Source organism: Orycteropus afer, unplaced genomic scaffold (assembly GCF_000298275.1).
Source record: "Orycteropus afer afer isolate SDZICR_OR568_19922 unplaced genomic scaffold, OryAfe1.0 scaffold00036, whole genome shotgun sequence".
Lineage (NCBI taxonomy): Eukaryota > Metazoa > Chordata > Mammalia > Tubulidentata > Orycteropodidae > Orycteropus > Orycteropus afer.
Genome location: NW_006921623.1, coordinates 17,437,047 through 17,462,183, shown reverse-complemented (window position 1 = coordinate 17,462,183; position 25,137 = coordinate 17,437,047). Strand labels below are relative to the sequence as shown.

General features: G+C 36.2%; 1 protein-coding gene across 1 annotated transcript in view; it reads left to right on the top strand.

Moving 5' to 3' along the window:
• Positions 1–25,137, top strand: part of ATM (ATM serine/threonine kinase) — a 197,133-nt gene that overhangs the window by 130,021 nt on the left and 41,975 nt on the right. Inside the window, exons 39-50 of the mRNA XM_007936616.1 lie at positions 9,870–9,957; positions 12,194–12,282; positions 12,393–12,495; positions 13,858–14,006; positions 15,394–15,498; positions 16,485–16,604; positions 19,080–19,314; positions 19,744–19,911; positions 21,175–21,288; positions 22,364–22,581; positions 23,504–23,711; positions 24,883–24,996. Of these exons, the coding sequence (XP_007934807.1) occupies positions 9,870–9,957; positions 12,194–12,282; positions 12,393–12,495; positions 13,858–14,006; positions 15,394–15,498; positions 16,485–16,604; positions 19,080–19,314; positions 19,744–19,911; positions 21,175–21,288; positions 22,364–22,581; positions 23,504–23,711; positions 24,883–24,996 (1,711 nt within the window). The remainder of the gene's footprint in view (positions 1–9,869; positions 9,958–12,193; positions 12,283–12,392; positions 12,496–13,857; positions 14,007–15,393; positions 15,499–16,484; positions 16,605–19,079; positions 19,315–19,743; positions 19,912–21,174; positions 21,289–22,363; positions 22,582–23,503; positions 23,712–24,882; positions 24,997–25,137) is intronic.

Below are 25,137 nucleotides of genomic sequence, written 5' to 3'. Positions count from 1 at the left end.
CGTCTGTGCAGTCCTTCTGCCTAGTCCGCCGTCTTGCCGGAACTCTCTAAAATGGTGTTTTAAAGTGTCTTGCAATGATTGAGAACTGTCTTTTTCTCTTTTCATTGCTGTTAGAGTTTGTTTTATACATTTTGGAGCTCTGTCATTAGGTGTGTAGATATTTATTAGGGTGATATTATATGATATTTATCCTCTTGATGAATTGTTCCTTTAGCATTATTTAATACTCTTCCTTTTGTTTTGTGGTGGATTTTGCCTGTAGGTCTGTTTTATTAGATATTAATATTGCTACTCCTGCTCTTTCTTGGTTACTTTTTACACCATACATTTTTTCTCATACATCGATTTGTTTAGCTTATTTATATCTTTATATCTAAGATGTGTCTCTTATAGACAGCATACTGGTGGGTCATTTTTTTTTTTTTATCCTGCCACTCTGTCTCTTGACTGATGTATTTAAATCACTTATATTCAGTATGATTATAGATAGGTATGAATTTACTGTTGTCATTTGTTATGCTTTTTTTTCTTTATGGTGTTGATGGTTTCTTTACTCTGCTTAATTTTCTGTGCTGGGTTCTTTTTGCCTGTAGGTTTTCATTTCCTTAATTGTTGTTGATTTTGTGTTTACTGAGTCTTTATAATTTTCTTTTTTATTTTGATGAGTAGGCTTGTTAATTTTCTTTGTGGTGAACCTGAAATTTACTATAATCTTCCTAAATTTAATAAAAATAAAATCATTTATTTCTTGAGAGAGCCTTGAGTTCCATAACTACACCATTTATTCCCCCTTTTTGTTCTGAAGTTGTCATTTACAAATTACTATTTTCAGTCTTAACTTTTATTTTGAGAATTGTTCATCAGAGTTAGTATCTGGCTGATGCTGTCATTTGTCTTAATCTCAGATTGTTGTCTAAGGCTGTTGGTTTTTATCTGAAGGACTCCCCTTGATATTTCTTGTAAGGTTAATCTGTTTATTACAAATGCCTTAATTTCTATTTATCTGGAAATGTCCAGGTTTCACCATCATATTTCAGAGAGAATTTTGCTGGAAATATGTAATTCTTGGTTGGCAGTTTTTTACTTTCAATGTGTTATCTATGTCATCCCATTACCCTCTTGCCTGCTTGGTTTCTACCAAGAAATCGGAGTTTGGTCTTGTAGTTTCCCCATTGTAGATAACATTTTGTTTTCCTGAGCTACTTTCATAGTTCTTTATCTTTGGTTTTGGAAAGTTTGATTATGCTGTATATCTTTGTGAGTTTCTTTTGGGATCTATCCTATATGGTGTTCATTGAACTTCTTGGATAAATATCTTTTTGTCTTTCATGATATTAGCAAAGTTTTCTGCCAGAAAATCTTCAAAAATTATCTTTGTGCTTTTTTTTTTTTTTTTTTAAATCTCCTCCTGTTCTGGATTCCCAAACGTACATTATTCTTCTCAATATGGCCCAAATAACTCTTACGCTTCCTTCATTTTTCTTCACCTTTTTTTCTGATTGTTCCTCAAATGAATAAGTATCTAGGAATTAGTCCTCTATTTCACTGATTGTCTCTTCTGTTGCTTTAATTCTACTCCTTTGTCATTTCATTAAGAGCTCTTGTGGCATAGTGCCTAAGGCATTTGACTGCTAACCAGAAGGCTGATGGTTCAAACTCACCAGCCACTCCTCAGAAGGAAAGTTGGGCAATCTACTTTCGTAGAGAATACCACCTCAGAAACCCAAGGAGGAGTCGGTATGAGTCAGTAAATGACTTGACAGCAGTGAGTTTGGGGTTTTTTTTTTGGTCATTCCATTGAGCTGTCTACTTCTGAAATTTTATTGTTAATCTGAATTTCTAGTTGCTGTTTTGTATGGTTTCCAATTGTCTGTTTATTTTGCCAGTTTGTTTTTGTATTGTTTTCCTGAAATTTTCTAGAGTATGTCTCTGTTTTCCTCAGCTTTATCTGTGTTTCTTTTATTTTTTCCTTGATCTCTTGGAGGTCCTATATATAAATCTTATGAATTCCTAGTCAGGTAGTTCTCTTCCCATTTCTTTCTCAGGAAGGTTTTCTGGCCCTTTATTTTGGTCTTGGCTTGGACTGTATGGTCTGTTGTTTCCAAAGCATTAAGGTATTATTTTATTTACTGATTAATTAAATGTTTATTTGCTTCGTCCTGATTTTTTTTTTTTTTTTTTTATTGTTTTGATATATCTGGGCAAGTAGAGTGAGTATGTTATGATGGTTTCTAGTCTAGTGGCAGTGTGAGCGCGATTCTCTGTTCGCTGATTGTGCAGAGTGGCTGAGTGTGGGCTGAGCAAGTTGTTGTTCCATTGGTGCAGGAGCAGTCAGTGTTGCTCACCAAGTATGCAGGGCAGAAGAAGTGGTAGGAGTAGCAGGCACACAGGACCACAGAAGCGGTTTCTCTTCTACTTTCCAGGTCAGCAGGTGGGGCTTGGTGGTATATATGTAAGTGTGTGGGAATATGCTCTTCACTGCTGTTCAGTTTGGTGGAGTGGGGGTGAGGTGGGAGCTTTCTCCACCCCTCATGTTTGGCAGGTGGGAGTGGATGGTAGACTGGGTAGAACATGGGAACACACACTCTGCCTAGCCCAGTCAGGGTGATTGGCGAGCTCATGGGAGCATTGTCATAACCACTCACTGGGTTTGGTGGGTGGGTAGCTTGTGGCAGGTGTGTGCTGGCACAGGCACTCCCTCTTGGGCCGAAAGAGTGGGTAGTGGGTGGACTAGCACACAGGCATGTGCTTGCTGCCTCCCACTGGGTCAAGGTGAGTGAGTGACATGTAGGCAAATATGCAGGACTGGACAGGCAAGTGTGCAAGCAGGTGTAGTTACTGTTATTCCCAAGGTCATGGGGTAGGATGTGAATGGTGAAGCTCAGGGAAACACAGACACTGCTGTTGCCAAGTCTGTTGGGTGGGTGGCAGGCAGCTGAGCACATAGCACAATTGTTTCTGCTCACTGGGTCTTAAGGGGTAGGTGGCAGTCACATGGACTCATAGGCCTGCCCTCAACCAAGTGTGAGGAGACTGTGTAGCCTGGAGTCTTGTCAGGTGGAGGAACTGCCATTACCACTCTGGATCTATTGTGTTATGTACACCACCCACCTTTGGTCAGGGACTGCCATTCATGAGTATAACTAACTGTGGATCCTGGTTCCTTTCTCCTGTGGATGCCATGGACTTTTGCCTTCCTTCCTGAGATATGGATCCTATTCTGCTCACCTTGCTTCCTTCCAGGTGTGTTTACACAGTTTCTCTGTCTCTTATTGGGAATGCTGTGAATTTCCCTTCCTATGCTTCTCTGCTAGGGTCGCTACAGGCTTTGTCTAAAGATGACCACAATGAGCCGCAATGGCTAGCAGAGTACCTGTGCTCCGTATATCACTCCTTGTTCATGATATTTTTTCCCTTTTTTCTTCCGTTGTGTGTATGTTTCTATTCTTTATCCTTCCATTAGCCACTCAGGGTTCCAGAATCTCATCTACATTTGTATCACTTGGTTTCTCAGGTCTTTGCAGAAGAACAGCATGGTATGTCTGACTAAGCTGCCATCTTGGCCCCTGAGCATAAGTTTTCAATTTTTATGAGCTCTCTTTTTTCTCTTTTATCTTTTATTCATGTATTTGTTATGTTTGTTACCCTGTTTTTAGGTCCCACCCATTGTTTTCTCCCAGAATTTTATAGTTTTGCTTTTAACTTTTAGGTCTTTGATCCATTTTGAGTTAATTTGTGTGTCTAATGTGAAGTATGGATCCTGTTTCATTTTTCTGGGCTATATTGATACGGTAGCTGTATAGTATATTTTGATACCAGGAAGGCCTCCTGTTTTGTTCTTTTCCTTAAATATTGCTTTGCCTATTTGGGATCTCAATCCTTTCCATATGAAGTTGATTATTAGCTTTTCCATTTCAGTAAAGAAAGTTGTTGAGATTTTTATCAGGATTGCATTGTATCTGCAGATCACTTTAGGTAGAATTGACATTTACACTCTATTAAGTCTTCTAATTCATGAGCATAGGATGTCTTTCCATTTTTGTAGGTGTCTTTTAGTCTCTTCTGGTAGTATTTTATAATCTTCATTGTATAAGTATTTTATATCCTTGGTTAGATTAGTTACTAGGTATTTACTGTTTTGAGGGCTATTTTAAATGGTATTGTTTTCCTAATTTCCTTTTCAAAGTACTCTTTTTTAGTGTAAAGGAATTCAGCTGAATTTTGTGTGTTGATAATTGTACCCTGCCACATTGCTGAATTCTTCTATTAGTTGTAGCAGTTTTTTTGTGGAATTCTTAGGGTCTTCTATGTTTAGGACCATGTTATCTGCAAATAGAGATAGTTTCACTACTTCCTTTCTGATTTAGATACTTTTTATTTCTCTTTCTTTCCTTATTACTGTCACAAGGACTTCAAATAGTATATTGAATAAGAGTGGTAATAATGGGCATCCTTATCTCGTTCTCAAAGGGAAGGCTCTCCGTTTTTCTCCACTGAGTATAATGTTGGATGTTGGTTTTGCCCATATGCCCTTGATTGTGTTGAGGGATTTCCTTTCTATTCCTATTTTGCTGAGAGATTTTATCAGGAAAGAGTATTGAATTTTATCAATGCCTTTTCTGCATCAATTGATACAATCATGTGGTCCTTTTCCCTTGTTTTATTTATGTGGTGGATTACATTGATTGATTTTCTAATGTTGAACCACCTTTCTAATCCTGATATGAATCCCATTTGATCACGGTGTAGTTTTTTGATATGTTGCTGAATTTTGCTGACTAGAATTCTTTTTTTTAATGCATTTTATTGAAATATAATTTGTGTACACTGAAATACACAGAACTAAAGTGACATGGGTTTTTTTTTTTTTTTTTTTTTTTTCAGTGTACCCTCTCTACGCTCCCAACTCTGGTAACCAACAAAGAAACTTTCTTCCATATATAAACTTTCCTTGACTTTTTACAATAATGAACTAATACAATATTTGTCCTTCTGTGATTGACTTATTTCACTCAGCATAATGTCCTCCAAGTTCATCCATATTATGTGGTGTTTTGCAGACTCTACATTATTCTTTAGTGCAGCATAGCATTCCATTATGTGTATGTACCATAGTTTGGTCATCCACTCTTCTGCTGTAAATCTTAGAGATAAGTCCCTTGCCGGATACTTAATTATCGGCAAATATGAATTTGTTGCTATCATTTTTGTTATGTGCTTTTTCATGGTGTTGGTTTCTTTTTTCCATATGATTTTCTATGCTGAGCTCGTTTTGTTTATGAATTGTGTATTCACTTCCTTCATTGCTGTTGTTTTAGTATATGCTGAATATTTATGCTGGTCCTCTTTTTTGATGTGAAGGTTTATCATTTTTCTTTGAGATTACCCTGTGATTTATAGTTTTCTTTCCAAGTTTAGAATAGTCCATTCTATTTTGTCGTCGTCTTCACTTCTCTATCATCTAGAAGTTCTGTAATGACACAGTTTTTTCCCTCTTTTTGGTTTGTTGTTGTCCTCATTTGTCGATTGATGTCTCTGGTTCTCTGTTTACAATCTTACAGGTTTATTTACTTTAGATACTTCCATAGCTGGGTTGATTTCTGAGTTATATCATCATGTGTGTTAATGGTCAGTTGTTGTTTGCTGTTGTTGCTTCTCTGTCCAAAGGACTCCCTTTAGCATCTCTTGTAAGGTTAGTCCAGTTTTAACAAATTCCTTTAATTTCTCCTTACCTGGAAATGTCCTAAGTTCACCATCATATTTAAGGGACGATTTTGCTGGGTACATAATTCTTGGTTGGAGATTTTTCTCTTTTCAGGTTTTATATATATCATCCCATTGTCTTCTTGCCTACATGGATTCTGTCAAGAAATCTGAGCTTAGTCTTATTGGCTGCCCCTTGTAGGTACTTTTCGTTTTTCCCATGTTACTCTCATGATTCTTTCTTTGTCTTTAGTTTTGGTAAGTTTGATGATGATATGTCTTGGTGATTTTCTTTTGGGTTCTATTCTATTTGGGGTTTGTTGGACGTCCTGAATGGATATATTCTCATTTTTCATCGTACCAGGAAAATTCTCTTCCAACAAATCTTCGACAGTTTTCTCTGTGGTTTGTCTCTTCCTATTCTGAAATTCCAATTACATGTAGGGTATTCCTTTTGATGGTATCCCACATGACCCTTAGGCTTTCTTAATTTTGTTTTGATCTTTTTTCTGATTTATTGCTATCCAAAGAAGTGTTCAGGTATTCTCTTTCAATCTCCCTAATTCTGTCTTCCATTGATTCATTTCTGCTCCTTTGCCCATTCAATGTCCTATCTGTTTCTGAAAATTTAGTATTAATCTTCTGGATTTCTGTGTAGATTTTGTATCATTTCTCATTTTTCATTTATTTTGTCATTTTGTTCTTATATTGTCTTTTGAAATTGTTCTAGGGTTTTCTCTGTTTTCCTTGATCTGTCTCTCAATTCGTTGAAGATACCTAAATATAATTCTTTTGAATTCCTTATCAGAGACTTCCAATGCTGTGTCTTCCTCAGGGATGTGTTTTGGGTCAGTATCCTGGTCCCTTGTTTCTCTTGCTTTATCTTGCTTCTTTGTGTGGACTGTGATGCCCTGTTGTCTCCAAGGCATTGTGATGTTTTTTGTGTTTATATTTAATTGGTGATTGTATCTTAGAGTGACTTGCCCATGATTTTTGTTTTCTTTGTTTTGTTTGTATGTTATCTACACAAGCAGAGTACTGTGCTCCTCTGTTCGCTAATTGACAGCACTTATACACTTACCACCTGTCTCCTTTCCTGTTGTCAGCCTCTCATGTGTCCCTGCCGACCTTGGCCAACAGAGCCTATTCTTAGGTCCCTGGAACCTGAATGAGAATGCTATCACTTTAAAATCCATAATGTTTGCCACTTGTAAAGATTCAAAATGGCTGCACCCTCGGTCACTTTAACTATCCAAAATGGCTGCTGCTTGTAAACATTCAAAATGGCTGTGCCCTTGGTCACTTTAAATATTCAAAATGGCTGCACCCTCTGGACAGCAGAAAGTCACCAGCTCAGGTTGTCTACCTCCTTGTTGTTTCCCTTCCTAGTCATAGGCCACCAGTGCAGTCGTTCCTATAGCCCTTGGTGACCAGGGCTGATCTTTTTTGGTCAATTCTTGATGTCCCAACACTACTTGGAAATATTCAGGCTGTTGGTCCCATCAGCATAGCTGACAGTCTGCAGATCCTACTGTCTCTGTACTCACTGTTTTCATTCAGGTTTTTCCACTAGTTGGTATCCACTTCTGTATAGTTCTTTTCAAAGCTTAGGGCTCCAGATTATCTTCTGTATCCCTGTCCATTGGTTTTTCTTTTCTTTGTTGAAGAGGGTCTATGTCGCTTGTCTGCCTATTCCTCCATCTTACCAGAAGTCCATGTTGAAAATTTTTGTATATATATGCCTCAAAGATATGGATCTGTAATTTTCTTTTTTTATGATTATGTTTGCCTGGTTTAAGTGTCAGGGTTATGCTGGCTTCATAGAGACTGAATGTTTGGTAAAATTCCCCCATATTATTTTTTAAAGTGGTTTTACCAATTTCTATACTCTTCAGAAAATGTAATTGGTAAGGAAGTGGCTCACTAGGAAGCCTTACATTTAAAGAAGAGAGCCAAAATATAGCTATTTCTAGTTGAGTGAAAAAGTAATGAAACTAGACTAAGTTTATACATGTAAGTATCAGAGGCCGTATCATTTATGAAAGGAGCCTGATCGTACAATGGTTTAGCATTCAGGTGCTAACCAAAAGGTCAGTGGTGTAAACCCAGCAGCTCCACAAGAGAAAAGACCTGGCAGTCTGCTCCCATAAACATTACAACCTCGGAAGCCCTGTGAGGCAATTCTGCTCTGTCCAATAGAGTCAACTGTGAATTGGAATTGACTTGATGGTATACAGTCACATCATGTATGATATTTATTCTGTACATTGAATTATTATTTTGTAGACAATATATAGCTATCACACAGAGCTCTGGTGGCAAGTTGCCTAAGACGTTTAACTAACCAGAAGGTTGGTGGTTGTAAACCCACCAGGTGCTCCTTGGAAAGAAGCTGGGGCAGTCTGCTTCCCTATCTTTTCAAAGTCTACTTCTGTAAAGATTTGTTCACCTCAGAAACCCAATGAGGGTCACTATGAGTCAGAGGTGACTGGATGGCAGTGAGTTTGGTTTTGGTAATAGCTATCACGTGATTGTAGAATTGATGTTACTTATAGGACTGTTTACTTATGTTTTATTGACTATTCAAAAGCATTGGACTATGTGAATCATAACTAATTGTAGACAGCATTGAGAGGAATGGTAATTTCAGAACACTTAATTGTGCTTATCTACATAGACCAGGAGGCCGTCATTTGATCAGAACGAGGGGATACTGCATAGTTTAAAATCAGTCAGGGAGTGTGTCAGGGTTGTATCCTTTCACCATACTTGTTCAATCTGTATACTGAGCAAATAATGCAAGAAGCTGGACTACATGAAGAAGAATAGGGCATCAAGATTGGAAGAAGACTCATTAACAGCCTGCAATAACCAAATGACACAAGATGACTTAAGCACTTACTGATGAATATTGAAGACTGCAGTCCGCAGTGGATTACACTTCAACATTAAAGAAAATGAAAATCCTAACAACTGGACCAATAAGCAGCATCACAATAAATGGAAAAAAGATTGAAGTTGTCAAAGATTTCATATAACTTGGTTCCACAATCAACGCCAATGGAAGCAGCAGTCAAGAAATCAGATGATGTATTGCACTGGGCAGATCGCTGCCAAAGACCTCTTTAAAGTGCTGAAGAGCAAAGATTTTTCTTTGAAGACTAAGGTACTCCTAACCCAAACTATGTTATTTTCAATAGGCTCATGTGAAATCTAGACAGTAAATAAAGAAGACCGAAGAAGAGTTGATGCTATTGAGTTGTGATGTTGGCAAAGAATACTGAAAGTACCATGGATTGCCAGAAGAATGAACAAATCGGTTCTGGAAGAAGTGCAGCCATAATGCTCCTTGGAAGCAAGAACGGCCAGACTTCATCACACCTACTTTGGTCATGTTGTCAGAAGGGACCATTCCCTGAAAAAGGATATCATGTTGGTAAAGTGGAGGGTCAGCGAAAAAGGGGAAGGCCCTCAACAAGAAGGATCGACACAGTGGCTGCAACGATGGGCTCAAGTATAGCAACTATCGTGGGGCTGGCACAGGACCTAGGGTTAGGTTACCATGAGTCAGAGGCGACTCGATGGCACCTCACAACACAATTACAAATGGGACCGAATATATATTTATAAATGCATGATTTATAGGTTAGACCTTGAGGTAGACAAATCTGAGTTCTAATCCTCACTCTGTCACTTAACTAATTTTATAATCTTGAAATAAGTGGATCCTGCTCTTCCACTTCCTTAACACTTAGTATTGGAATTTTTACCCCAAAACTGTCTGGTTAAATGGTGATCTTAATTTGTTTGTTTGTGATTATTAATGAGTTGAACTTCAGATAAAACCACTGAAAAACCTTTAGGAATTGATTTGGAGAGAGGGGGAGGAAATAATCTGTTGTATTCTAAAACAGGCCTGTCACTTGGTGTATATTTTATCATACAGCCTTGCCATATATAGAAGATTGTTATTATGCATTTCTCATTCAAATAATTGACAGTTACAAATTTATTTTCTATCGTAGGTCTAAATAGTACTGTTTTTAAAATATAAATGCTTCATTCTGTGACCTTCATTAGTTTTTTCTTTCAAAGTCTATAGTGTATGACTTCACAAGCTTCAAATAGTATGTTCTCATTAAAAGAGGTGATTTTGTGACAAACAGGAGTATGACATTTGAAGAAGGAAGCCAGAGTACAACTATTTCTAGTTTGAGTGAAAAAAGTAAAGAAGAAACTGGAATAAGTTTACAGGTAAATATTAGAGACCCAGTTGTTTAAGATAATAAATACTGTTGTTTAATACTATGTCAATGTCATTTGATTTTAAAACTGAAGTTACATATTTGATAAGAGTGTCATACATATAAATGCATGCATGGTTTGAAGGTAGACCTTGGAGTAGACAGTCCTGAGTTCTAATCTCGACTCTGCCTCTTAGTTGTATAACCTTGCACAAATTAACTGCATCTTTCCAACCTCGAGTTCCTTCATCTGAAAGGTGGAAGTAAAACCAACTATCTCATAGGTTGAGATTATACTGTATTTTTCTGCCATAGCACCCTGTTCATTTTCTTTATAGTACTTGTAATTTATAATTAAATAATTGTTTACCCGTTTACTATCTGTCGCACCTCAGGACAGGTCACTTCTGCTAGAAATTTCTTAGTATCTAATCTCAAAAAAGGATTGAAAGCATAGCGAGGATTATGAAGATGGCTTAGAACTGTGCAGTGTTTGGTTCTGTACATAGGGTCACTATTGAGTTGAAGCCACCTAACAACAACAGTCTCAAATTGGCCTACACAATATCTGGCATTCTTACCAAATTCCTTTAGTTATCTCATTCCTCTACAGTAACAATTTCAGCTTCTTCGCTATACTTAAACTTCTGAACATTTTCTCTGCCTTTGCTTTCAGCTTGCCTCCTACTTCTTGGAGAGGATAGAAACTATAAGATAGGAAGTTATACCATGTCGCACTGTCATACAGAAATGTCCCTGCATCTGCTGCCATTCTAACTTGATTCCCTTTTGTTAAAAGTAGGAAAGACGTTTCTCCTTACATCTAAGGCTAGTCTTTCCTGTGCTTTGTTTTTATCTACTCTTTCTCCTAAACATTTTTTATTATGTCATACTCCCTCTCATGTATATTCTTCCAAACATCTCCCATTAAAAACATTCCTCTTCTCACAAAATTCTTTCACTCTTCCCTATGCCTGCTCTTGGGTGTCAGCCTCTCTCTTCCCTCTCTTCATAGCCAAAGCTCATGAAAGTGTAGTTTATATTTGCAGTCTCCATTTTCTCTCCTACTCCCACCCCTGAAATAGCTCTTGCTAATGACACCATCTCTAAACTTCATGTTGCTAAGTCTGGTGTTCTCCTGTCGTTCCTCTTCCTAACATTTCGTTAACACTCAACACCAGTGATCATGCCTTTCTTGAAATATGTCCTATTTACCTTTGATCCCACTCTCCTGAGATTCCTACTTCTCTTTTTAGCTTTTTGTAGTCTTCCTTTATAAACTGACTTTTTGGAGGATCTTCTCCAGTAGTCACTATACTAGGCTTAGATATGGATGTTCCAACCTTGAGGGCTTGATTTCACAGATAGAAACATTTTAATTAGAATTATAGTATGCCAGTATCAATGAATTGTATGTATAAACTATTTCTAAAATAGCCAAGCACATTAAGACAGTTAAATTGCTTGATCGATTTTCTGTGGAATACCATTTTTAATTTTTTTTTACTTTCCTTTTTTATTATTTTTATTTTATGGAAATTATTTTAAACAGAATTTTTTCTTGGGTAAATTTTTTAAATAATTTGAGTCATCAAGCCCAACTACTCCTTTATCCATATCACATTTTACTAATTATAACATAACACAATTTTGAGTTTTCTGATGATCTTTATTTCTACCAAATTCAGTTTTTCAGTCTGAGTTTGTAGATCTTCATCTTCTCTTTTGCAGTTTTAGCTGTGGCCAGGATAGTTTTTATTTTTTTAGTGATTATTTTGCATGTGATAAGAACCTGATGTTGTTGTTGTGTGCCGTCAAGTCAGACTCGACTCAGCGACCCCTCCTTCGGTTTCCAAGGCAGTATCACTACGGAAGTAGATTGCCCCATCTTCCTTCCGAGGAGTGGCTGGTGGGTTTGAACTGCCAGCCTTCTGGTTAGCAGTCAAGTGCTTAGCCACTGTGCTACCAGAGCTCCTAAGATAGGCTGGTGTTTATCTCTTACCTAGTTCATGAAATTGTGAGCCATTCCTCACAGGTAGGCCATAATCAGTCTCTTGCCTGGGTTCAGTCTGTTTAGGTTGCTGCTGATGCAGTTCTTTAGAATACATTTCAATATTATCTTCTACTTCTATAACTTAACATTTAGAGTTAGGAGTTATATATTGGTAGTTACAGCATTTCAAGTTTGTTGAAGATTATAAAATGTTGTATTATCCCCTCCAATTTTTGTTGTTTCTGTGTTTCAGGATCTTCTCTTAGAAATCTATAGAAGCATAGGAGAGCCGGATAGCCTGTATGGTTGTGGTGGAGGGAAAATGTTACAACCGCTTACTAGGTAAATTACATCTTTCAAGATAATGATTTAGTAATTCTTTATATGAGGGATTTCTTTATATGGGGGAATTAATGCATATAGAACTCAAAGATATTTTTTACATCTTCTAGAATACGAACATATGAACATGAAGCAATGTGGGGGAAAGCCCTAGTAACATACGACCTTGAGACAGCAATCACTTCTTCCACCCGCCAAGCAGGAATAATTCAGGTACCTTTTTTCCCTGCTTTTGTAAAGTCATTATTAGTATGCTGCTGAGATTGTTTCAGTTTGTCAGTGGAATATTTACACAGCCAGATAATCCCTAGGGAAGACACTAGGAGTAACCTGCTTTTTAGGCATTGGCTCAGCAAGATGCACAAGAAAGTTGGACAGGATATTGGCCTAAGAGAGGTTATAGATTTGTTGATCACAATCTTATTAGCTAACAGTAGATGACAGTTCTTTAATTTACAGTATATCAAGTATGTGCCGAGTGCTTCCCCTGGAAAGTTTAGTTCTGTTTTTTGTAGTTTGCATTCAGTTACTTTGTATGTTTGGTTGCTGGTTTTCATTTCTTTAGTTTTCTTTTAATATTTTTTGATAACTTACCTTGTTTATCAATTTTAAAAAATTTTTAATTTATTTTGTTGTTGAGAATATACACAGCAAAACATACACCAGTTTCTGTTGAAACTGTTGTAAACATTCAACAGTTTCTTCATGTATAATTTAGTGACATTGATTACATTCTTCGAGTTGTGTAATCATTCTTACCTTCCTTGTCTTTTTATTTATTTATTTATTTAACTTTTTATTGTGATTTGGGGGAGCTCTGGTAGCATAGTGCCTAAGGCACTTGACTGCTAACCAGAAGGCTGGCGGTTCAAACCCACCAGCCAGTCCTCAGAAGGAAGATGGGGCAATCTACTTCCATAGTGATACTGCCTTGGAAACCCAAGGAGAGGTCACTGTGAGTTGGATCCGACTCGATGGCACATAACAACAACAACATTGTGATTTGGGTGAAAGTTTCAGAGCAAATTCATTTTCTGTTTAATAATTCATGTACGTTTCATGACAATGAATGCAGTCCCCATAGTGTAACAGCACTCTTCCCACTTCTTCCTTGTGTTTATCATTTCCATTCGACCTTCTTTCCTATCCCTTCCTGCCCGCTGAGCTTTATCCATAGGCAAATGCTGACCTTTTCATCTCCTGTGGTTGATTGTTCTAAGGATTGCATACCTCCCTAGTATAATTGTTCACTTTGTAGGCCTGTCTATTGTTGGCTAAAAGTTGAGCTATGGGGGTAAATTTACTTCCAGGCCTGAAAGGTGTTTAAAGGCCATACTCTTGAGGGTTCTATCAGTTTCTATCAGAGCAGTAAGCCTGGTATTCTTTTTGATTCTGAGTTTTGTTCTACATCTTTCTTCCATTCTGTCTAGAATCTTCTAATGCAGTCCCTTTCAGAGTGGTCAGCAGTGGTAGCCAGGCACTGTCTAGTTTTCTGGTCTCAGAGTCATGGATGCTGGAGGTCACATGGTCCGTTAGTCCTTTGAACCAACCTTTTTTTTTTCAACTTCTGCTCAGGCCTTGCAGAATTTGGGACTCTGCCATGTTCTTTCCACCTATTTAAAAGGATTAGATCATGAAAACAAAGAGTGGTGTGATGAACTACAGGAACTTCATTACCAAGCAGCATGGAGGAATATGCAGTGGGACCACTGCAATTCTGTCAAGTAAGAAAAAAATCTGAAATTTGTTTCGTGGCCCCTTTCTTCCCTAGTTGTACATGATAAACTTTTTATCTTGTTCCATGAATGCCACAGGTACCGTGTTTTTATCTATTATAGATGCTGCAAGGCACAGATAAGGCTAAAAGCACAGCAATAAGCAGTTGACACACCTCAACTTCAATTTCACACTCTTCCTCCATTAGGGAAACTCTACTCTACCCCCAAGATATTTTTGAAAATAGAAACATAAAAGGTACTCTCCTTATGGGAATGGTCTCATTTACTGTTTGTTGGACTGAAGAATCCAAAGAAAAGTATAGGCATTGCCCTTTCCACTCCCTGATGCAAATATTTTAGTTAGAGTGAACTTTATTGGTTGATGGTACATAAAGGATTGCTTATCTTTATTTATTAAATAACTTCTCTTAAAAATAAAAATAAAAAGGTGACACAGGAAGATAATGTGTAAGGTCCCCAAATTTTCTGAATGAAAAGCCAAACACCTAGTCTAACAAAGGATTTCATATTTATGTAAAGTTTTTGGGTGGTATAAACACTAAAAAATTAAATCATATTTAATTGTATGCTTAATTACCTTATAGGAAAAAATTCTTGTTAATCAGAATATTGTTCAGATTTCAAACTATTAAATTGCAGTAAGTTAGAGATACTCTCTTAGATTTATAAAACATTTTACTCTATGAGCTGCTTCCTGCTTACCTCTGTAAGTCATAATATACCATTCTTCTGTTTGCCTGCTATGTTTCAGCTATACAGGCCTTCGCTCTGATTTTTTAATTAGGCCAAACTATTCCTAACTAAAGGCCTTACATGTATCCTCTACTTTTTTGTCCAGTTACTATGTGGTTGACTCTTAGTCATTCAAGCTAAAGTTTAAAAATGTCATTATTCAGAGAGACTCTTCCTGATCTCTCATTCTAAAATAGCCACCCAATTGTTCTGTTTTGTTATCCTCTTTTAATTCTCTGCATGTTCATTGTTTTAATCTGATACATTTTTTTCCATTCATTGTTCATCTTATCCAAACCAGAAGATAAACTCAGTGAGTGGGGACCTGATCAATTTGTCAACTAATGGATCCCCTTAATCTTGCACCTTATTCATAGTACCTGGCATACAGTAGGTGTCCATTGAATAAATAAATAAGAATATACCATATTTAGGACCAATCAAAACATCTGAGAAATTTCCTTGTTTTCTGCTTCCAGAATTTATGACCCACAAAATTCTTTTGAATTTCTTACCAGTGTTTCTAGAAATATGTTTTAAAAAATGGAGATATCTTAATTTTAGTTTACATTTTGGTATGTATATATGTATATGTTAGGATTCTCTGTTTTTCAATACTTTTTTAAAAATTATTTCACAGCAAAAGAATAGAAAGAACCAGTTACCACGAATCATTGTATAATGCTCTGCAATCTCTAAGAGACAGAGAGTTTTCCACGTTTTATGAAAGTCTCAAATATGCCAGGTACTGTAAAATGTCAAAGTACAATGTATTTTAGCATCTGATGTTGAGTTTTCTTTTCATAAAACTTGATGAACAATTTTAGCATAAAAATTTGCATTGAAGAGGAATGCAAAAAAAATGCCATTTGGGACTTAAAGTCAATTTTCCAACCTTGAGTTCTCAAAAAAGTCTTGAGGATCCTCACTCCTCCATTCTACTTGGGCCAGTATCCTGAGAATTTTCATCTTGTCTCCTCTATTTAAAAGTTGTATGACATTTACTTCTCTTAACATTAGTGTTCTAATCTATAAAATGGTGGCTCATCATCAGTACATAAGAGGCTCATTCTGAGGTACAAATGAATAATATGTAAGGAAATACTTAACTATAAATGGTTAATCAAATGGAACTTTTTTGTTTGTTTATTTATCAGTAGGTCCTGACCTAATAAATCCTATACTTTGTTGCTGAAACAATGTTTGCTACCATTCAGGTGTTTATTATGTGCTAGCCATAGCTTAGTGCCTAAGGCATTTGACTGCTAGCAAGAAGGCTGGCGGTTCAAACCCACCAGCCACTCCTCGGAAGGAAGGTTGGGCAATCTACTTCCATAGTGATACTGCCTCGAAAATCCAAAGAGGGGCCACTATGAGTCAGGTCCAACTCCACGGCACATAACAACAACAATAACAAACCACTCTTAAGTTCTTCCCTTATGTATTTGCTGATCTTCAAAATAACTCTGAAAGTGAAAAAACTTAGGCCCAGAGAAATCTAGTAATGTGCTCAAAGTTAAACAGCCAGTAAATGGCAGAACTGGAATTTAGATCTAGGTCTGTATGACTCCAAAGCCTGTTTTGTTTCTATTGATTTATACTAAGGTTTGTGAATGTTAGGTGTTTTTAGATCAACAGCAAAGCCTAAAATGACTGCTTTTTAAGAACAAATTTGAACTTTGATCTCCCTGAAAATCTTTTCTTTGCTTTCATTGCCTTTTCTGCCACTAGAGTAAAAGAAGTAGAAGAATTGTGTAAGGGCAGCTTTGAGTCTGTGTATTCACTCTACCCTGCCCTTAGCAGATTGCAAGCCATTGGAGAGCTGGAAAACATTGGGGAGCTTTTCTCAAGGTGTGTGACCTATACAACTTTATAATCCTAAAGTGCACCTTTCCTCTTGTGATAGTAACTTGAAAAACTATGTAGAAACCATCTATCACTTCTTCAATCAAAAAAAAGTTGATTAGCTTAGTGATCTGTGCTCTTTTTCTGTAAAAGAAACATTTTTAAAAAAGTTAATTATAAAAATGTGTTTCTAAAGTTCAGCTTCATTGCACCTTTTTTCATGTCCTACCCTCATGTTTTATGCCATAGCACATTGTACCCCATTGTGTTTTCCATATTGCATTTATGTTATATTATGTATATTCTTCCATGCTTAACCAAAAATTCCCTAAAAATTAGGCTCATTCTCTTGTTATATCATTGTATTCCCGTTACTTTTCCTGATGACTGATAGGTAAGTGTTTTAACGCATTCAGTGTGTGTTTATTAAGTGAGTATCCGTGAATTTGGAGTAGATGTTTAGGGGAGATTGCCTGTTTTAAAGGTGGAAGAAAGAGATCCCGTGATAAAGGAAAATGAGTCAGAACAGTAATTCAGTTAAGTTATGGATCTAAGTTCTCACTTTCTGAGTTTGAGAAAAGTCACTTCAAGTTTTGGGGCCTCATTTTCTTCATTTCTAAAATGAGAGATTTATATTTAAAGATTTCTAGGGACCCTTTTATTTCTGCTATTCTGAGTCACTATTAGTATAAGAGAAAGAAAAGGATATAAATTACTCAGAACACCATACCTTTATACAAAAATAAATCTTGGTGTATGCTTTGGAAGTAAGAAGGTGAAAGAAGTTTTGGAGTCAGAAATTTGGTGGGGTTTTTTTTTTCAAAATTATATAATAGAAGACAAGCCATTGATGTGTTTTCCACTTTCATTGATAATTGCATTGGCAGTTCTTACTACCAGAAATCCAGGAATTTTTCCTTTGAAAAAAGATTTCATACAAAAAGTGATAGAATTCCTCAAGAAATCCCTAAAGACTAAAAATGTCAGCTCTTTCTTGAGTGGGGAAATAATACGGAAGAGAAGCAGAGGGAAAGTTTGATGAACTGGTAAACAAATGCTTATATTCTAGGGCAGCACTTCTCAAAGTTCTCTCTTGGGATTTCTGGGTAGTGGGGAAGGCCAAGATCCATTCAGAGGGCCCATGAAATTATCTTTATAATTCTAAGATGTTACTTTTTTTTAAACCTCTTATCGGGTACAATGGAGTTTTGGTGACGTGTCAGAGAAGAATATTTATAATTATTTGAAAAGGCTATAAGTTCCTCCTATTTCCAGCAACATATCTGTGTGAGGCTAGACTTTCTTAATATATTTCAACCAGATCATCCTTTCACAGATCATCCTTTCACAGCAGACTGAACGCAGAGCAGAGATGAGAATCTAGCTAGTTTCTGTTAAGCCAGACTTTAAAGAGATTTGCAAATATATAAAACAATGCCATTCTTCACACTGAATTTTATTTTGCTTGGGGAAATATGGTTATTTTTTGTAAAAGATGTTATTTGTGATATATATAGCAGATTTATTATGTTTTTAAATGAATTAGTAAATCTTAAGTTTTTCTTTTAATTTCTAATATGCCAGATCACAACAGTTCTTTAGGATATTCAACACTTTTTAAGAGTGTAAAACATTCATCAAACTAAAAAGTTTAAGAATGCCTGCTGTCGGATCATTTGTGGAGGAATTAATGCTTTTTTCTTAAGAATTTGTGTTACTGGTTCCTCTCTGTCAAGAAATTAAAAGTGCTTTGGTTTCCTTTTTTAGTCGTTACTTTCTTATCTTCTTCAGTTTCCTTGCTTCTTGATTTCTCTCAACACAGTAGTCCTGAAAGGTTTGATAGTATTGCTTGCTTAGTAAATGGTTAGTTTGAATATCAGAGAGGCATACTATTCATATAATTAATTGTACAATATGCATTTTCTCTTCCTTTAGTAAATAATGTTGGTAAAATTAAACCTTTCCCAGTTGCCAGCTTTTCCTTCACTGGATTATCATTTCTTTGACACTGCAATTATGCAGAGTCTTCCTGTGTGCCTGATGGGCACAGGTAATTAATGAGTTCTTCTTTTTTTTTTTTTTTTGCCAACATGTCCTCTCTAACATAGGAACTTTAAAGCAGGACTAGGGGTAAGGGTTGTAGGCATCCTTTATGATAGGCCTGTCTTGTAAAAATGTATTCTTACTTTAGAAGAAAACTTACTTAGGAGAGCTGCTTTTTATAAAATCAAAGAGTATTTTAAGGAAATCTTCAAAATGTTCATTGTCCATGGCCTTTTACTGATTCTCAGAGGTCAGACCACGTAACACATAGCATTTTGTAGTTTTGTAGTTTTCTAAAATTTGGTCCATATTAGTGTCCAGTCTTGTTACTTTAAAAATTCCTTTGTATTGTATTTTAAGTTTAAAAATCCACATGATAGCATTATTATTTTATTTTTCGTTTTTCTTGCTCACGTGAACTTATGACTTGGCTTTCAGATCAATCACGGATAGGCAACTCTCTGAAGTATATGTTAAATGGCAGAAACACTCCCAGCTTCTCAAGGATAGTGATTTTAGTTTTCAGGAGCCTATCATGGCTCTGCGCACAGTCATTTTGGAGATGCTGATGGAAAAGGAAATGGAAAACTCTCAAAGAGAATTTTTTAAAGATATTCTCACCAAGCACCTTGTAGAACTCTCTGTACTGGCCCGAACTTTCAAGAACACTCAGGTACTAGGATTTAAAACTATGTCATCTCACTTCTTGACTTTACTTTTTTCATTCAGAAAACAGAAAGCATGAGTTAAAAAGAAATTCCACTGAGAGGCAAAGATCACCATTAAAATATTGTATAACGTAATTGTTTAAGGTTTCCTGTTTTAGAGTTAAGACAGACAAGGGCTTAAGCCTTGGCCAAAGTAAAATGAGAAGATACCTAACTGAACTATACTGATAATAATTCAGCGATACTACATAGTGTGCATGTGTGAGACAGATAGACAGACATAAGGGTTGGGGTTGGAAGGCAGGCAGAGAGGTACTTAACATAGTTCCTGAAAAATAGTAAGTGCTTAGGGAACAGTAGTTAGTAGTATTTTCATTATTTTTCATAGTAGTGATAGTAATACTATTTACTCCCATATGTCATTTTCATTTTAGCTCCCTGAAAGGGCAATATTTCAAATTAAACAGTATACTTCATCTAGCTGTGGAGTCTCTGAGTGGCAGCTGGAGGAAGCACAAGTATTCTGGGCGAAAAAGGAACAGAGTCTTGCCCTGAGTATTCTCAAGCAAATGATCAAGAAGTTGGATGCCAGTTGTACTGAGGTTACCTTTTTAATTGACTAAGTTTGTGTTTCACTGCTGTAGAGAAATATTTCTATGCTTCTGCATATTAAAGGCTTGGAATTTCTGATCCATGGACAAGGTGTAAAAAGGAGTCTTGAAAATTAATATTTATAAAAAAAAAAAGTTTAGAAAGCACCCATTTTCCTATTCACAGCAATATGTCTGTCTTGTGGAAGATTTGTTTAATTTATCCCAATGTTCAGCATTTAAAATTTTCTGTAGAATTCAAGGACAGTACGTGGGAAACATAAAATATAAAACAGCTGCTATAAATTTGGCATGGCAAAGAAAAAAAATGGAAGAGTAAGTACATGAGCAGGAGCTCTGGTAGCATAGTGCCTAAGGCATTTGACTGCTAACCAGAAGGCTGGCAGTTCAAACCCACCAGCCACTCCTCAGAAGAAAGGTTGGGCAGTCTACTTCCGTAGTGATACCGCCTCGGAAACCCAAGGAGGGGTCGCTATGAGTAGGATCCAAGTCGACAGAAGTGAGTTTGGTTTGGTTTTTGAAGTACTTTAGAGGACAAAAGTTAAAAAAAGGAAGAAAGGGTAATTAGATTGTCAAGCCTTTGAAAATGTCATGTTAAATAGTTTCCCTAATATTACCTATTAGTTATTACAAACATTTATAGCCACTTTAGTTCTGTCACCAGCATACAATGGACAAAGTAGTGGCATTTTCAGGCATAATGGCACGTCCAAAGGTTTGGCCGCCATGGTATTCCTCTTACTTACACCTGTTTGGTGAATATCAGATTACTTTACTTCTGCATTTTGGGCATTTGCCTGACTTACTTTATTAAAGAATTCTTCATTATACCAAACCACTTAGAGCCAATGGGATATGATGCTTAAGTATTGCTTAACAGCATAGACCCTGGGATCAAGCTGACTAGAGTTACCTGTCTTCTTTGTACCTAAGTTTACTAATCTGTGACTTGGGGATGACAGTGTAGTCATTTCATAGAGTTCTTGTTAGGATTAAATGAGTCAATGTGCATAAAGTCATTAGAAAGATCTTGGTATATATAAGTACTCAATAAATGTAAGCAGCTCCAATAATAATAACAACAATAAAAGATGATTATTTCATAAACTTGCACACTTGGAAAAATTTAAGTAGTTATATGGTGAGAGCAGATGACGAGAAAACATTTTTAACCTGCTTTTTTCCTACTTTAAGGACATTTTTGTATAGCAATGATAATGAATTATATTTTAAAATTTTACTTCTCTTATACAGAATGAAACCACCCTAAAACTGCTGTACACAGAATGTTTGAGGGTTTGTGGTAATTGGTTAGCAGAAACTTGCTTAGAAAACCCTGCAGTCATCATGCAGACTTACCTAGAAAAGGTAAGATTTTGGAGCAGCCTTTGAGATAGTTGTTTAGTATGAATATACTTGATCTTTACCTAACACTAACTGTATTTCAAAAGCAAATAAAAGTATGGTTTCATTTGCCAAATACTATTTGAATGAATGAAATAGAATGCTACTAAAGAAGGGGCACATTTTGAAAATTAGATCGAGTGTGTATCCTTGTTCCTCCCTATCCCCACCACTTTCACACGTTGTTTCTGATAACTTCTCCATTTATTCATACACAAAAATAGCTGATTAAGGAATGTATAAATTAGCCTTGCTGTTCATTTGTACCCCAATCGCCCTATAGACAAGTAAGGCATAAAACTTTAATACTTCATCCCCCTTCTACTTTCCTTTTTCTCCCTCTTACACCTGTAGTTTAACTATTTTTGGAAATGGCTGTTACACTAAGTAGTGTAATAAGAAAAGCATATGATTGTCTTTGAATTGAAAAAGCTCTTGCCCTGAGATAGTCTTAAAACCTTAAACCAAAAATGTCCCCTGAAGTCTTCTTGGCCAAACAGGAGTTTAGCTTAACTAAAAGCTAAAAAACGTCTGCCTGAGAATCATCCTCTTTGAAGAATTATTTATATGGGTTCAGATGCACAACAGCAACTGAAAAGATGAATTAGGAACCTTATAGGGCAATGAGCTTGTTAATGAGGAGGAACAACTCAGAAAAAGAGGGTGAAAATGGTTGCAAAACTTGAAGAATGTTGTACATGTAGAAATCGTTGAATTGGGTATGTATTTTGCTGTGTATATTCTCAATAGCATGAAAAAATTTAAAGAAAAAAAATTTGAAAGAGCCCTTTGTATTTGTACAGGTCTTTACAGTTACTGACTTTTTGGGTATTTTTTCACTGCTAAAGTCATTGAAAAAACACTAATTCATACAATTGAGCTTATACATATATATGTATACATACACACAGTTATATAAAACTTTAGTATGGCTATAACCTTCATCTGAGTGATTCTTTATAGTCAGATCTATTTAGTATTTGTAAATACTAAGATTTTATTTGTAAGTAAAATATAAATGGTTTGTGTTTTCTTGAAGGCAGTACAAGTTATTGGAAGTTATGATGGAGGAAACAGTGATGAACTCAGAAATGGAAAAATGAAGGCATTTCTCTCATTAGCACGTTTCTCAGATACTCAGTACCAGAGAATTGAAAATTACATGAAATCATCAGAATTTGAAAACAAGCAGGCTCTTCTGAAAAGGGCCAAAGAGGAAGTAGGCCTCCTTAGGGAACATAAAATTCAAACCAACAGGTAACTAAGTGTCTAAAAGGGACAATTTTTTATGTTCACCAGTTAACGGAGTGTATATGTATGGGAGTTGACTTACAGTTTAGATTAGTAAACCTTGGCATGAGTATATGCATTGCCTTAGCTGTACAATGCCTAATCAAAACTACTATCAGTAAGACTTTGACCTGTGCTGTTTTCTGAAAAATTTATGCCCTGGTTCTAAATTCATTGTAGAATATATAGATGTTAGCTTTGGGGTTTTGTTTGTTTTGGTTTATTAATTGCTATCAGAGTTCAAAAGAGATGTTGAAATTAAATACAGAAAAATTAACTATTTTGATGTGATTGATCTCTCTATTCAAACCTTCCTTTGGTCTGTATTTTTAATGTAAGTAGAGAGAAAGTTAACTAAATAGTTTGATTAGAGTCCACTTTGTCCTGATTCACCAGGATAGCTTATGAATTGGACAATAAAGGCAAAAGTAAATTTGTTGCCTGTATAATCTCTTAGAGCTTCCTTTTCCTCCTGAGGTGGGCACAGGGGTGGATTACCCAATAAGCAAGGTAAGCAAAGTAACAATTATTCACTGTAGATTAGTAAATAAGCACAAGTAAGCATATGCTTACCTTGCTTATTGGGTACTCTGTCCCTGTCAAGGAGTGTAAATTTGAAAAGAGGCTTTGATTCTGCAGGAAAGTCCTGTGGGCTTGGCAGAGAGACAAATGCCAGCCATACCTAGAAGCAGAAGCTTTGATATGGTGAAAAAATGTGAAATTGTTCACCACAGATTAGTAAGTGAGCATAAGTAAGTCGTGCTTACCTTGCTCATTGGGTAATCCAGTATTGGGTAGACATCTGAATTTTCTTTTATGTTGTATATCATATGTGATTTTGTTATTCTATAAAATTTGATGGGTTTTGTGTTTAATTATCCATTGCAAGATACACAGTAAAAGTTCAGCGAGAGCTGGAGCTTGATGAATGTGCACTCCATGCACTGAAAGAGGATCGTAAACGTTTCTTGTGTAAAGCAGTTGAAAATTACATCAGCTGCTTATTAAGTGGAGAGGAGCATGATATGTGGGTATTCCGACTTTGTTCCCTCTGGCTTGAAAATGCTGGCGTTTCTGAAGTCAATGCCATGATGAAGGCAAGTCTTTTTATTCAACTCAATATTCTAAACTTTACTTTAAAAGATTAAACTTAAGCCCATCAATGTCAGGAATCAACTGTATGGCAGATGGTTAGCTGATTATATTACTAGCATTTTAATGGGTACTTGATAAGCTCCAATTATGCAGGCTTTTTGAAAGTGAGAAAATTTAAGTCTTTCTCATCCTGTTTCTTTGTTATTACCATAGGAAGTGCCCAGAATGCTAAAATAGGGGAAGTAGAAAGCAGTTAAAGATACTGTGATCACTGGTGTCTCCCCCACCCCCTTTTGCTTTTCTGGAATTTTTACAATGAATTGCTTTTACAAATGGAAAAAATATTTTTAAAGAAAATGTCAAGAGAGCAGAATTTCATAAATATTTGTTTGAAAATTTATTTTAGTGACAATTTACCAGTTGCCATTGATTCCAACTTATGGCAACCCTATGTGTCCAAGCAGAATTGTGCTCCCTAGGTTTTTAATGGCTATTTCTTTGGAAGTATACCACCAGGCCTTTCTTTCAAGGCATCTCTAAGTGGGCTTGAACCTCTAACTTTTCAGCTAGCAGCCAAGTAGTTAAAATAATTGGTTTGTGTTAACCTTTAGCACCACCCAGGAACTCCAGTCCAAGGATGTCCAGTGAAAATGCCTACTGTTAAAATTATGTTTATATAATATACATTGTCAGTCAGTTTCAAGCTGAAAAGTAAAATGGTTCTCCTGAATGAAAATAATTATTAGACTCAAAAAAGGTATAACCAATCTTTGCTTGTAATGCACACTAAATCCTGTTACTTTTGGCATATAGGGAAAAAGTACTGTTTCCATTTTACTGTTCACTGGCTTCTCAGGAGTCAAGATGACAGTAGTCCTCAGATCAGTATTTTACTTCCTTGAATTCATTGGCATACAAGCAGTGGCAAGTTTCCAGCTGTTCTGAATACAGTTTAACTTAGGACCAAATACTTTGACATGCCAGTGAACCAATCTAGAATGCACATCAAAAGGGCTTTCAGATAGGAAAAGTGAAAAAAATACAGTTGGTGAAATTTTATGAACAACCACTAGACAGTTGTGCTAGTAGTAGAATTATCTTAGAACAGTTTGCTTGGATGTGAGGATATTTGAAATTCGTTCTTTCTTAACTTTTTTTTTTTTTTAATGGTAGAGAGTTGGAATGAAGATTCCGTCATATAAATTTTTGCCTCTTATGTATCAGTTAGCTGCTAGAATGGGAACCAAGATGATGGGCGGCCTAGGATTTCATGAAGTCCTCAACAATGTAAGCATACTTGAAGATGAAAACAATTACTTTTCTATTACTATCTATAGTATGGGAGCTCTGGTAGCGTAGTGCCTAAGGCACTTGACTGCTAACCAGAAGGCTGGCAGTTCAAACCCACCAGCCACTCCTCGGAAGGAA